General features: G+C 32.2%; 2 protein-coding genes across 2 annotated transcripts; both read right to left on the bottom strand.

Annotated features, from left to right (window-relative positions):
• Positions 1–1280: 1280 nt before the first annotated feature.
• On the bottom strand, positions 1281–2354 carry LOC145099153 (uncharacterized). The gene has a single exon (XM_079036741.1). It carries the CDS (start codon positions 2352–2354, stop codon positions 1281–1283), a length of 1074 nt encoding a protein of 357 aa, XP_078892867.1.
• Positions 2355–8805: 6451 nt separating this feature from the next.
• On the bottom strand, positions 8806–12721 carry LOC145103217 (rhamnogalacturonan I rhamnosyltransferase 1-like). The gene is made up of 7 exons (XM_079040777.1): positions 11758–12721; positions 11413–11480; positions 11236–11324; positions 10975–11140; positions 10386–10880; positions 10139–10296; positions 8806–9444 (listed from the first exon to the last, which is right to left on the bottom strand). The coding sequence occupies exons 1-7, from the start codon at positions 12098–12100 to the stop codon at positions 9189–9191; spliced, it is 1575 nt and encodes a 524-aa protein (XP_078896903.1). The 5' UTR covers positions 12101–12721; the 3' UTR covers positions 8806–9188.
• Between the last annotated feature and the right edge of the window lie 979 nt (positions 12722–13700).

The raw sequence follows: 13700 nt of genomic DNA, 5'->3' as shown, positions 1-13700 counted from the left end.
TGTACTATTGTTGATTTTTGTGACAATGTAAGTTTTATGTACCTAACTTCGAACCCAATATATCACCAAATAACCAGATTTATATTTTGTTAGGGAACGTGTTGCTATTGGTCATGTACACGTACTACATGTTTCTACTGCTCACTCGTTTGCTGATACTTTACTAAAGGGTTACCTACATAATTATTTTTGAACTTTCAGGACAATTTAAGCATTTATGAACCTCCCGCTCAAATTGAGGGGCATTGTTAAGCTATTATTTATTGGATAATTTAGGTTTTTTTTATCATGATATAATGTAGAGTCCTTTATGTAATTGTACAATATTGGTTGTAACATTTATAGCAAAGGAATACACCAGAAACCCTAACAAGGTTATTTTCACAAACCAAGCACACCATTTTTTATTATGACAACTTCAGTGTTATATACTTGAAATCAATTATTATGCAATGTTGTATACTTGAAATTAATTCTTGTGCAACATCGACACATGAAGCACATAAATATTGACATTCACGTTGTTCATGATTAAGTATCTTTGGGGTTAGTTTGTATTATTCATAACTTGTAATTTATTTCTAAGTAGAATTAATCAATTAAAAGTTTACCAATTATATTTTCTCAAGAGAAAAATACATGTCATAAAAAGGAAGATAATTAATTATTGTACAAAATCATAACATAAAAGGGTTTTATTGTATAACATCAGAAAATAAAATGGTTTTTTTGTACAAAAATAACATAATGGTTTTTCTGAGCATTAGAGGATAATAGGTTGGGTTTTTCTAATGTCACAAATGTTATGTAACCGACTATCAAGGGTTTTCTGGTCACAAAACATTATTTTAGGCATGATCAACAAATAAAATGCTTTTATTGTACATAAAAATAATATAATGGTTTTTTCGAGCATTAGAGGATAATATGTTGGGTTTTTTTTAAAGATTTTCCCTAAAAATAATAATGGATTGAGAAAACATTATTGCCTTATCTTGTAGTTGATAAAACAATATATTATAATCTTCTTGTAAATAAGATTATAAAGCAGAATCTTACGTTCATTTGAGTGATTAACAAATCAAGTAATACACTTACTGCATAACCATATCGTAAACTAAAGCATATTGTGTTGATTAATGATATTAGTATATTATTCATCAATATCTCATGATTATCTTTTTTTTGAACTGGCAAATAAAATAAATAGATAAACAGACATCTAGCAAGTAACTAGAAGCTGCGGAATGAGTACAAGTAGAAGAATTAAAACTGACAGATTACAAACATGAAAATGGATTACTACACCAATTATGCCACACCATATTAGAGTTTTCCTTCCTATTTTTCATCCATAGGAACAATGTGGACTGAATGATATCAACACATTTAGCTGGGGGCGTCTTATAATTATTAAACACTCTATCATTCCTTTGTTTCCAAATACCCCAAAGAACACCATAACTAATCCCCAAGAGCAACCTCCTTTTACTTTGATTATTCGACCAATTGTTTGCAAAATCCAGCAACTCGACCACGGTTCTTATTGGGGGCATCATCACACCACACCATTTAAAGATCCAGCTCAGTACTTCAGTTGCATATTCACACCCAACCAAAACATGATCCGAATCTTCCTCCCATTCATCACAAAGACTACATTTTATATCTCCCACGGAGACCCCACGTTTTACTAGTGCTAACTTTGTTGGAATTTTTCCCAGCCATGCCCTCCATATAAAGCAAACCACCTTTACTGGAATTTCACGAATCCATTCGAATTTCCTCCCGGAAATAGGTAAGCTCCTGTCCCAAATTTTTCGTAGCGCATTGACAGCAAAGATGCCATCCGAAGTCAGTCTGCATGTCGAAGATTCACCTGCAGAATTTGTTCGTTTACATAAAATGTCCTCAGATGCTATGTTCTTTTTTCTCAGCTCTTTACATACCCCGACAATATTTTTCCAAGTACCTGGTAGTCGATTATTAGCATAATAGTCATCTGGTTTTGAGTTCAAATTATGTATACCCTTAATAACCGCAACCCAAATTATTGATGCTCCAGTCCTCAATCTCCACCACCACTTAACCATTAAGGAGATATTCAAAGATTTGATCATTCCCACGCCTAGACCCCCAACCTCTTTAGATGCAGTAACGATATCCCATGCGACCCAGTGGATCTTCTTTTTGTCTCCAGAGTTTCCCCATAGAAACTGCCTTCTAATGCTTTCTAGTTTGTCAATCACCCCTTGAGGTGCAACAAATAAAGAAGGAAAATATGTGGGCAAATTCCCCAACACCGATTGCACCAAGGTCAACCGACCCCGAATGAGAGAGTTTTGGACTTCCATTTCGATAGTTTCGCATAAAACTTATCAATAACGGGACTCCAATGCTTAATAAGATTCATGTTTGCCCCTACAGGTACCCCCAAATAGTTGAAGGGTAGTTTTGCCGGTTCACACCCGAGAGGTCTTGCACGCCTTGTAACCTCTTGCGTGCTTACACTGACTCCAAATACTCGTGATTTGTTGAAATTCACCTTTAAGCTCAATGCAACATGACAGCAATGAAGAATTCTCGACAAATTTTTTATATTATCCTCCGACCACTCACCAAGAAATAACGCGTCATCCGCGTATAGTAGATGAGATATGACCGACCCTTCATTTGGAATTTTAATTCCATTAAAAACACCTCGTTCACAGGCTGCCCTCATAGATACCGATAGTCCCTCCATAGCAATGATGAAGAGAAATGGGAATAGTGGGTCTCCTTGTCGGACACCCTTTGTGATGGGGAATTCATCCGTCGGGCAACCATTGATGAGTATTGATGATTTTGCAGATTCGAGACACCCCTTAATCCATCCTCTCCATATGTCTCTAAAGCCCATTGATTTCATATTTGCATCCAAAAACCCCCAATTAATAGAATCAAATGCTTTGTTAAAGTCGGCCTTGAATAGCAACACCTTCTTCTTCGACGCCTTGGCCCACGAGCACACCTCATTGATAACAAGCGGACCATCAAGTATATTTCACCCCTCCACATAAGCAGATTGTACCTCATCTATACAGTTTCCCAGTACCATCTTGAGCCCGCTTGTTAGAAGCTTGGAAATGATTTTATAGATGGAGCTTTTGAGACTTATGGGTCGATAGTCATTGAGAAAGGACGAGTCTTTGATTTTAGGAACTAGGGATATAAAAGAGGAATTACATGATTGATCAATCCTCCCATGCCTCTCGAAATGTTTTACCACCGCAGCTATGTCACCTAACAGTACATCCCAATATTTTTTATAGAATTTGAACGAAAAGCCATCTGGTCCCGGGGCCTTCTCATTACCACAAGCCCAGACCGCTTCTTTTATTTCTTGGAGGGTAAAAGGGGTTTCAAGCAGCTCGTTGTCAGTCGGAAGGATCTGCTTGAAATGTCTGCTAACAAGTTTAGGTCTGGAAGGCCATCTCTCCTTAAATTTCTCAGCAAAAAATTGAAAGCCTCCATCTTGATCAGACTCGGATCAGTACACCAGTTCCCATTTATCATAATACCATCAATCGCGTTTTTCCTGTTGTTGCTGTTCACATACCCATGAAAAAATCTGGTGTTCTCATCACCGTCAACAGCCCATTTGATTCGTGATTTCTGTTTGATGTCTAACGCCTTGAATTTCTCTATTTCCGCCATCTTCTTAAAGCTATCTCTTCTTTGCTCAAGCTCCACTTCTGTAAGGTTTCTCTTTTTTGCCTCATGATCTAATCTTTCGACTACAAGTTTATGATTACGTAGATCCACTTCCTCTTTTGGATGATCAGCAGCCCTCCATTCCTTAATACCCTTCTTGACATGTTTTAGCTTGGCAGTAATTACACAAAGGAATTTACAAAATTAATCATTTTTTTAATTATTTTTCACAAAATATCTTAAAATTAAGTTTTTTTTTTTTTTCCAAAATTAGCCATCGAAACCACGCTTGCGGTTTCTTCGAGCTATCCATGAAATCGCAGAGCCATTAGCGGTTTCATATTTATTATAAAAAAATCGGATGACCATTTCGTCCATACATAAAATCATAGATGGCATAAGACCATCTCACCTGCAATTTTATCATTTTATCATTTTCTTTTTGTAATATGACATTTAAACATATTTGGTTCATTTTCATGACATATCGGAAGCTTATAGACTTAATATGTATTTTTCTTAATTTTATTATGTAATGTGTTGCCATTTTGCTCCTGGTTTTAGGCCACAAATTTTTTATTTTAAAAACATATGCTTTGTGTTTGAAGAAATTCTAAATGGTGTGATTAGGTCTAAGTTTTGTTTTGGATGTAAGTAGATGCAATTCTTTTTCATTCGCTTAATATTGTTGGTTTAAACTTGCCAATTAGTTGCTTATTCTTCTAAAGTTTATGGTTTGTATTTTCATATATATAGAAAGTTGATATCATCTAACCTGTGATTTCAGTTTGTTTGTTTTTTATTTTTTTTAATATGATATTCAGCCTACGTATTCAAACAAAATACTACTACATGATTAGGGGAAATCACATAAGATCGAAACCGCAAAAAAGACATACAAAAAAAAAACAAAGCTGTAGATGGCATGACTATCTAGGAATATAAAGTCGTTAATGCACATTATGTGCATTAAAAGATACCATGTGTGGTTACGCTCTTTTTTTTTTTTTTTATCGAATTTCGGGCAAAAAACATACAAAATGCTACTACATTTCAACCTATATCATCAAACAAACAAGAAAGCTAAGTCGTTAATGCACATTATGTGCATTAAAAGATACCATGTGTGGTTACGCTCTTCTTTTTTTTTTTTTATCGAATTTCGGGCAAAAAACATACAAAATGCTACTACATTTCAACCTATATCATCAAACAAACAAGAAAGCTAAGTCGTTAATGCACATTATGTGCATTAAAAGATACCATGTGTGGTTACGCTCTTCTTTTTTTTTTTTTTTATCGAATTTCGGGCAAAAAACATACAAAATGCTACTACATTTCAACCTATATCATCAAACAAACAAGAAAGCTATACATAGGATAATTACAACATTGTTAATCATGTGCCCATTTTGTGCCATCAGAGATAATTTCGTATCTTTGGATGTCAAAATGAGGGTGGATATTTTTAGGGTTTAAATATAATGAGTTACTAGTTGTGAGACTCATGTATTACATGAGTTAATTTAAAAAGAAAGTTAAATATAAATGTCAAAATATATTGAACACTTTGAATTTATAAGAAAATAAAAAAATTATGAATTATTATAATTGAAATGTTTTTTATCTTTTAAATTTAAACAAATAATTTAAATAAATAAACAAAAGAACTAATGAGCTTTAATTTGAAAATTTTGAAATTAAAAGGTGAGTTCATTAATGAAATTGATATTCTATTATCACTACATTTATTACAATTTTTACATTAATGGAATTTAATAAAATAGAAGATTCATAAAATGACATGTGGTAAAAAAAATTAATTCAAAATAACCACAAAATAACATTTGACAAATTGAATGATAATGTGACATGTTGCAAAATAACTTTCATTTATTAGAGTAGAGTGGGCCATGAAACCGTAGACGGACCATGGTTTCGCAACCCATTCGACGAAATCGCATGTGTGTTTGTATTATCTATGGCTGCGATAGCTATTTTTGTAAATTCTTCTTGTATATATGTTAGCTAATATTGTTGGAGATTAAGCAATAAAAGTGTAATTTATGTTATTAGACAAAATGACACTAAGTGAAAAGAATGTAACTTATGCTATGATACTAAACCATTGTCCTCAACTCTCGTCACCTATCCTATTTTGAAATAAAAAATATTAATAAAATTATTAAAAACTTCGGATATCGGGTATCCAAAAATTTAAAAAATACCTATCTGAACCCAAATCCGAAAATTCGGATATCCGAAATTTCGGATTATTTCACATCGGATTTTCAGATACAAATATTTAAACAACCCCTAATTAAAAGTGTATTCAGCAAAAATAGTTGGTAGTTGGAAGTTGGAGGCTGTAACTTTTATTTATATATGAGTGTTCAGAAAAAAAAATAGTTGAAAACTTTTAAAACATGTAAAATCACATAAAAGGATTTATCTAAAGTACGACATTGTTTTTTATTTTATTTTATTTTTAAAATGGATTAAGTTAAGTTAAATTAAACTATAAATGCAACTAACAAAACTCAAGGTCAAATTTAAAGGCAAAAGAAATAAAGATGTCTTCACATAGTTTCGATTTCACCTTTAGAGGTAGAGTGATATATGTGATAGAGGTGGCAGTGGTAGGGTCGGTTGGTAATAAAGGTTGTGATGGTGGTGGTGGGGGAAAAAAGGAATGAGCGGTGCTATATAATCATTTATGATTATAACTCTCCCGTCATGCCGGTTCGTCAGAACGGCAAATGAGAAATATATGGCTGACATTGAATCTTAAGATCTCTATTTTTTTGGAATCTCAACGGAACCTACTTTTTAAGTATCATTTAGCTTTAAATATATCAATCAAACTAATAAATATTAAGATAATAGTCTAAAATATATGTATAATAATGTCATATGTATAATATATTACTAACAATTAGGTTTTTTCTACTATGTCAAACATAGCATTAATGTAACTTAATAGATTGTTTCTAGAGAAGATCTTGAAATGATTTGGGTGAAAGTAATAGACATACATGATGTTGATAGTAATGTTGGTGAAAGTAGTGGAACACAACGTGGAATCTAAGGATAGCGTCGATGATGAAATGGTGGATCATAAGTATGAATTTAATTCTAATGAGGATGATGAATACCATAATGTTTTAATTAATGGATCATTTGTCGGACAGTAAGGATGGAGTTGTTGATATTAAAAGGAAATAAAATCTATCGAAGCCAAAAATGTGTTCATTACAATGTTGATCAATCATGCCACAATCAATCCCTCATGATCACAAAACTAATAAAACTAGAAATGTGGAGGAGATAATGCATAAATATGAACATACCTCATCTTTTAGATATGTGTAATTCACTAATAACGGATGCTAAAAGATTGCCACTTGTAGTAACTTTGTCTACTTTGTGGTCATAGTAAAATTGCACTTAAATATGGCTTAAAAGGGTATAAAGTAAATGAACACTTGAGGACTTGTAGAAACATTTCGCCAAACAACTATCTTATTCCTATACAAGAAAACAGTAAGGCAACTTGCATAAATAGCCATTAAAGAAAACGAAAGGAAATGTAATTAAATTCATTTTGTAAAGATTAGAAGATTGAAATTCGGCATGTATTGAATATATCCAAAGTGTGGTTGACAATTGACATCGAAGCCACTAACACACATGCCTTTAAACTCATTTCTTTATTGATTATGCCACAAATCATCCCTCAAATGATTGGGAATTTCATTTTCTCCTATATTGCTCTTTCCTTTTTATATATTTCTTCTAATATAAAATATGATTTATTTCTAACAAATTTTTGTATCTTATTTTTTTTTAATTTTTAATTTTTATGATTTTACTAGGCCCCAAGTCAACTACCGCATTTCCATATACGGCATTAATCATCTTATCAAAACATATAATTGGATTTGATTAATACCGCCCATTTTTTGTAAAGAATGTATTGGTGGTCTTCAATCATTCCAAAACGGCCAAATGCATTCATTTGGTAGTCCACTAATGCCCATTGATTAAACAATCCATAAAGAATATATTCAACAATCATTAGTCTATTACTATAATAAATCCTTGAATTATTATTCTTGCACAACACACATTTTCAAATTAAGGCTAGATGTTAAAAATAACAACAAACTTATATATATATATATATATATATATATATATATATATATATATATATATATATAATTAAAATGTTAAGTTGTACAATTTGAACGTCACATGATAAGCTAATCACAGAAAACTATCAATATTTTATATATGGAGTGTTTGAACCCTAATAGGTCTATTGTATAAAATTCCACACCTTCACATCATCTATATGGAATGTTATGTATCATAACATCTCACTTTCATTTATTTTATTACAACACTCTACTTTAAAAAAAAAATATTAATAAGACATTGTATTTTAAAATAAATTGAAATAAGATGCCACAAAAAGGTAAAGACTCACCCCAAACCTATGTTTTGGAAGTAAATATCGAAGAATAATATTTTTGGACATGTCAAGTTTTGAAACATTAAATTTTAAAAAAATTTACATCAGATTCACATTAGTCGTAGGACGCTATAATAAGCAAATAAATGAAAATAGGTTGTTATTTTTTGCATTTTACCCTTCAAATTATCATCTTAAATCTCACATTTTCCATAAAAATCTTGTTATGTGACTAAGGTCCCGTTTGATACGTATCTTTTCAGATTCAAACAGATCTTTCTGGCTGAATGGACTGAAAATACTGTTTGATTTGCACAAAAAAATAGATCTCTCCCGGTAAGATATGTCTTTCCCAAAAAGCCCTAAAATCATATCTTTCTGACTGAATGGCCTGGAAAGACAATTATACACCAAACCCCGCCTCTTTCTTTCTTTCTTGGATTATTAATTTTTTTAAATAACTTTTTAAAATTTATTTTTTATTGAAATATTATTTTTTTTGTCATTCAGCACAGTCAATCAGATGTACAATCAAACAACATGTTTTCTTTCCCAGTCAGAAAACTTTCCCAGACAGAAACTATTAAACGGGACCTAATAATATATTTGCCTAACAAGAATTAAACACCTCTACATAAAATTATCAAACTATCAATACTTTCAAATACGACAATATAACCCTGCAATATCAGGGTCGTTTTTCTATACATAAACATGAATTATTGACAATAACATCTCATAAGTATTGAAAAAACACATCAATAATAATAATAATAATAAATAATAATAATAATAAACACCATTTCTGTTCGTGTAACCACTCTCATCTTCATGCAACTCTCTCTCTCTCTCTCATCAATCCATGTTTCATCTTATGCCCTTGCATCCACACATTTTTCACAGATCCTCTCAAGGGCACAGAATCATATAATCTTCTTCTTCTTCTTCTACTTCAAAGTTGAAACAGTTAGCAGAGGGCCAGGCATGGGAAATTACCAAAATACCCCCGAAAGACTTGTCATAGGATGCTGACAGTTTGATCATCTGATGTCTGCAAATGCAAACACTCTTCTGGATTGGCATAAAAGTAATCTTCTTCCTTGGGTTTATCTGAAATAACCAATCTCTTTGTGGGATTTCCCATTCTTTGTTGATGAACTTGTTTTACAGAAATGGAAAATTCATCCCAATTTAAAATCCCATTTGTGTATTTGTCTATTAAATCCACCAAAACTCTCCTATCCAGTAGAATTGTCTTCTTGAATCCCAAAAATCTGAAAAACCATTTTCACATAAAATTAATTACCTTCATTTCAATTCCAAGATAGTGTTTCAATCAATATGATATAATTATAAATAAATTCACAGTTATGAATTAGTTTTATATACATATATTCTTTAATTTAATACCACTTCCACTTGTGTTTTTAAAAAATTTCAAAACTTTAATTTATTAATGTTTACTTTACAAAAGTAGGTAGAAGTATTTTTCTAAATATTATAATTCTATTTCAAGATTTCATGGGTATGTGATCTTACATTTTTTTGTTAACAATTTTATTAAATCGTAGATTTTTTCTTTTGTTATTAACCACTTGAAATACATATAATGGGTTTTATGCAGAAAAATCTCATTATTTTGGGAAATTTTTTGATAAAGTCCTAAATGTTTTTTTTAAGAGAAAAGTCTCATGATTTTGGGAAAAGACTTTTTCGTTAATTTGGGCAAAATATTAAATAATCGGGACTCTTCTGTTCAAAAAACAAAAACTTTTACGACTTTATAAAAAATTTCCCAAAATAATGAGACTTTTGTGCATAAAACCTTACATATAATATATATTTTAGAGGACATGAGATGTTTATATGCAATTTATTTATTTAACGATATATCTTTATCTGATTAAAGTTTATGATTCCAAAACAACATTTTGTTTTCTTTACTTATCAATTAAATTTTCTTATTACCTTCGATGCCCTTCCACAACTTTAGCCATGTTTCCATCATAAGTAGGCACAAAAATATCACTCTCAAGTGCCACAAGATAATCCAATGCTGCCATTTGAGAAGAATGATTCTGAAAATACTGAAGATCATCTGCCCCTAAAAGTGTCTCCTTTCTCACCTATTAACAAACACATTCATTATTATATACCACATTTTCTTGAAAACTAGGCAAAAAATTCAAGATTCTTAAAAAAAAAAAAAACTCACCAGTTTTGGGAATGCATCTTGAAGACTATCCATTCTTCTTTTCCCTCCATATATTTCACCAGCAGCAATGTAAATCTGGATATCATGATCAATATCAAGTGCCCTAAGTGTAAGGGCAGTTTCTTCAGGAGTCAAAGGGCATAACCCGTCTTTTCTTTTTAAATCAGAATTTATAATCTTTTCTTTCCACCATGGGTATGCATATCTCATTCGGGTTAACTCTTCTATCTCTTCATTATTGCATCCTTGAGTACACCCAGAGAAAGCCAACATGTCCATTTCGTATCTCAAATGAAGCACTAAAAAAGGTCCGTTTTTTCTCAAAAGATTGACTACACGTTTTCCCAATTCTTCTATTTGAGTTGTGAATCTTAAAGCACCAAAGTTTACTCGACACCTCAGCTTTTGGAGTTCTAAGGGTTGATTGTTGTTGGCTAATCGAGCATCTGTTCTATTCAAATGCACAACTTTGTATTTTTGAATCAATGGAAGAATCTACACACAATGAGAATAAAAGTATAACTAAATTGTAACAAAGTTAAAAGAAAGAATACAGAGTTACAGAGTTACAGAGATAATAAGATATTACCTGGTTATGGTAGTAGGAAATATCAGACCAGCTAACAGGAGGCATGGTGTGCACAATTCCCAATTCGACCCTCTTTTTAAGCCTTGGTGGAAGCTCTTTAAGAATACGTACTTCATCTCTCAAAGATGTGATGAAATGATCAACATCAAAAATGTCCTCAAACTCACTGAATTTCAAGAATCAGAAGAATTAGAATTGAGATATGTGAATTCCAATATGTAGGGAAGATGGATTATGTTATATGTTAAGTATATAATATACCTTGGATCAGACCAGAAAGAAGTTTTATCAAGCTCAGGGACTATAAGTGTAACATTTAAATATCTAGCAATTGCAACCATGTCGCAAATCTGTATGATTGATGAACAAATTGTTAAGATAGTGATTGGGTTATTTGATCTGATCTTGTGAGTTGAAAGGTATGAAGAGAATACTCACAGCAGAACGCATTTGATTGAGTCCTCCATTACATGAAACGACTAAGTAACCATTGTTCTTGTAGACCCCTACATAAAAAGAAAATGTCAAATTCATGACTGAAGAACAGTACATAAAAATCATGTGTGTTATTTGTTCACGGGATTCTTTCATCATCATAATTGAAAAAATCTAAACCCACCCTGTATTGAATTTGGAAAATCCTTGATGGATAAACATAATTACGTATAATACATGTAAACAAATGTTGAATCGATCGTACAATCATCGCTGTAACAGCAAATAATGAGAAAAAAAAAAGAAGAAACAGAGACAAGAGAAGAGAAGAAAGAAGAAAGAACTCACTCTTGGGTGGAAGGACTCTGGCTGGAACAGTGGGCAACAACTTTAGATCTAACGCAGAAGCAGAATGTGAATCTTGAGTAAAGCAAGAAGGCCAACCTTTCAAAACCCTAGGTCCCCATGTACCCCCTAATGCTGTAAGCTGAACGAAGCATGTCCACAACAACACAGTCGTCGTTGCCCTAATTAACCACAGCTTCATTCTCGGAGACCTAGCATTCACCATTGAACTTTTTAACTTTTCAACTCTACAAACTCCCAAGCTCTTCAATCCCATTGTACCGATTGAAAACCTCTTCTTCTGCTTCATCTTATCTCTATCGTCTACCTTGCACATCTCTCTCATACATCCACAACTCAAACACTGATTATTTTAGTACCAAAAGAAGGATCTGGATTGATGAAGATAACCGCTAAATTGTCGCCGCCGGAACGATATGAATAAGATGTAATATCGAGATCCGAATTTTGTAGGGAACGCAATTATGGCGGATCCAACTACAATTTAATGGCAGACTTGTCTACCATGAAAGAAGCAAGTTTTGCAAGTTTTTCGGTGATATTAATTCTCAGCAAAATGCACCGTTTTTTCTCTCATCTAATTGCACATAATTACTAGGTTTTCAGGGAACCATTTATGGACAAAATTATACAGAAGGAAAAAAAAAAACAGCGTTTATTTCACAAGCGCATTGAATTTTTCTACAATCCTCAACCAGATTTTAGAATCTACCGACAAAGAGAATTTGAAAGAAGTCGATTCTGGTTTCAACCGGAGAGATGGAAATATAAGCCGAATGGTAGTGGGGCGGCGGTTCTCCGGCAATAGATGAGAAGTTCGCCGGAATGATGATGTGTCGGTGGCCGGCAAATGAGAAAAAGATGAGATGGAAAGAGTAGAGAGAACACAAAGTGGGGTTTGTAGCTTGTATTGAGATTTGTGATGATGCACAGGTATCCATGGGAACTTATGTACACTCGCTAAAATCCATACTCTTTTTGTTCAATAATAATAAATATAATACATAATTATTTTAAAAAAGAATAATTTATTAGAAATGAAATGAAATTAAAAAGCTTCAATCAACTAAACAAAAGTTGTTGGCTAAGGTTTTTAATTTTTATGCCACCCCAATAAATATCATGTCATCTTAATAAAATAAAAAAGTTAAAATACCTTTATAATAGAAAAAAGTTATTAAGGTTTTAATATATTAAAAATTATAAATATGATATATAGACTCATGAAAATGATTAAACAAATTTTTAATTTAGTTTTTTTATTGGTTGAAAGCTATAGACCATATTAAAATATTGAGAAACCTTTCTTATTAAAAAAATTGATTAACAAATCACTGTCAAAAAACTATATTTGAAAAAACTCTACAATAAGGAATAAAGTTTGTTTTTTTATTTTAAAAAGCTTTTGAAGGCTATTAGTGTGGATACTCTTTAACATCATTTCTACGGGTGCAAACGAACTGAATCAAGCTCGAATCTGGTTAGGCTCGACTCGGGATCGTTTAATAAACGAGTTTAATATTAAGTTTGAGCTCGGATCGGATTCGTTTAAAATCGATTTCAAGTCGAGCTTTTAATGAGCTGACCCCGAGTAGTTTGGCTCGTTTGCACCCCTAAAATGTTACAAATAGTATTTTACCTTTAACCATATATCATTTTTTACATCAAAAATATATCTATAGTATAAAAATGGAAGCAATTATTATATTCTTCATTCAGAGAGAGAGAGAGAGAGAGAGAGAGAGAGAGAGAGAGAGAGAGAGAGAGAGAGAGAGAGAGAGAGAGAGAGAGAGAGAGAGAGTTTTGTGGGGGAAACTATTATTCATGGCGGTTTAAGGAGGAAAAGAAGGAATTGATATGAGTTTGGAAGTTAGCTTGAAGATTATAGCTCAGTCTAACCACTAGAAACTCTAGAAGGTATAAAC

The sequence above is a fragment of the Lactuca serriola genome, chromosome 4, assembly GCF_051521515.1.
Source record: "Lactuca serriola cultivar US96UC23 chromosome 4, Lser_US96UC23_V15, whole genome shotgun sequence".
In the NCBI taxonomy this organism is placed as follows: Eukaryota; Viridiplantae; Streptophyta; class Magnoliopsida; order Asterales; family Asteraceae; genus Lactuca; species Lactuca serriola.
This window is presented reverse-complemented; position numbering and strand designations above follow the sequence as displayed.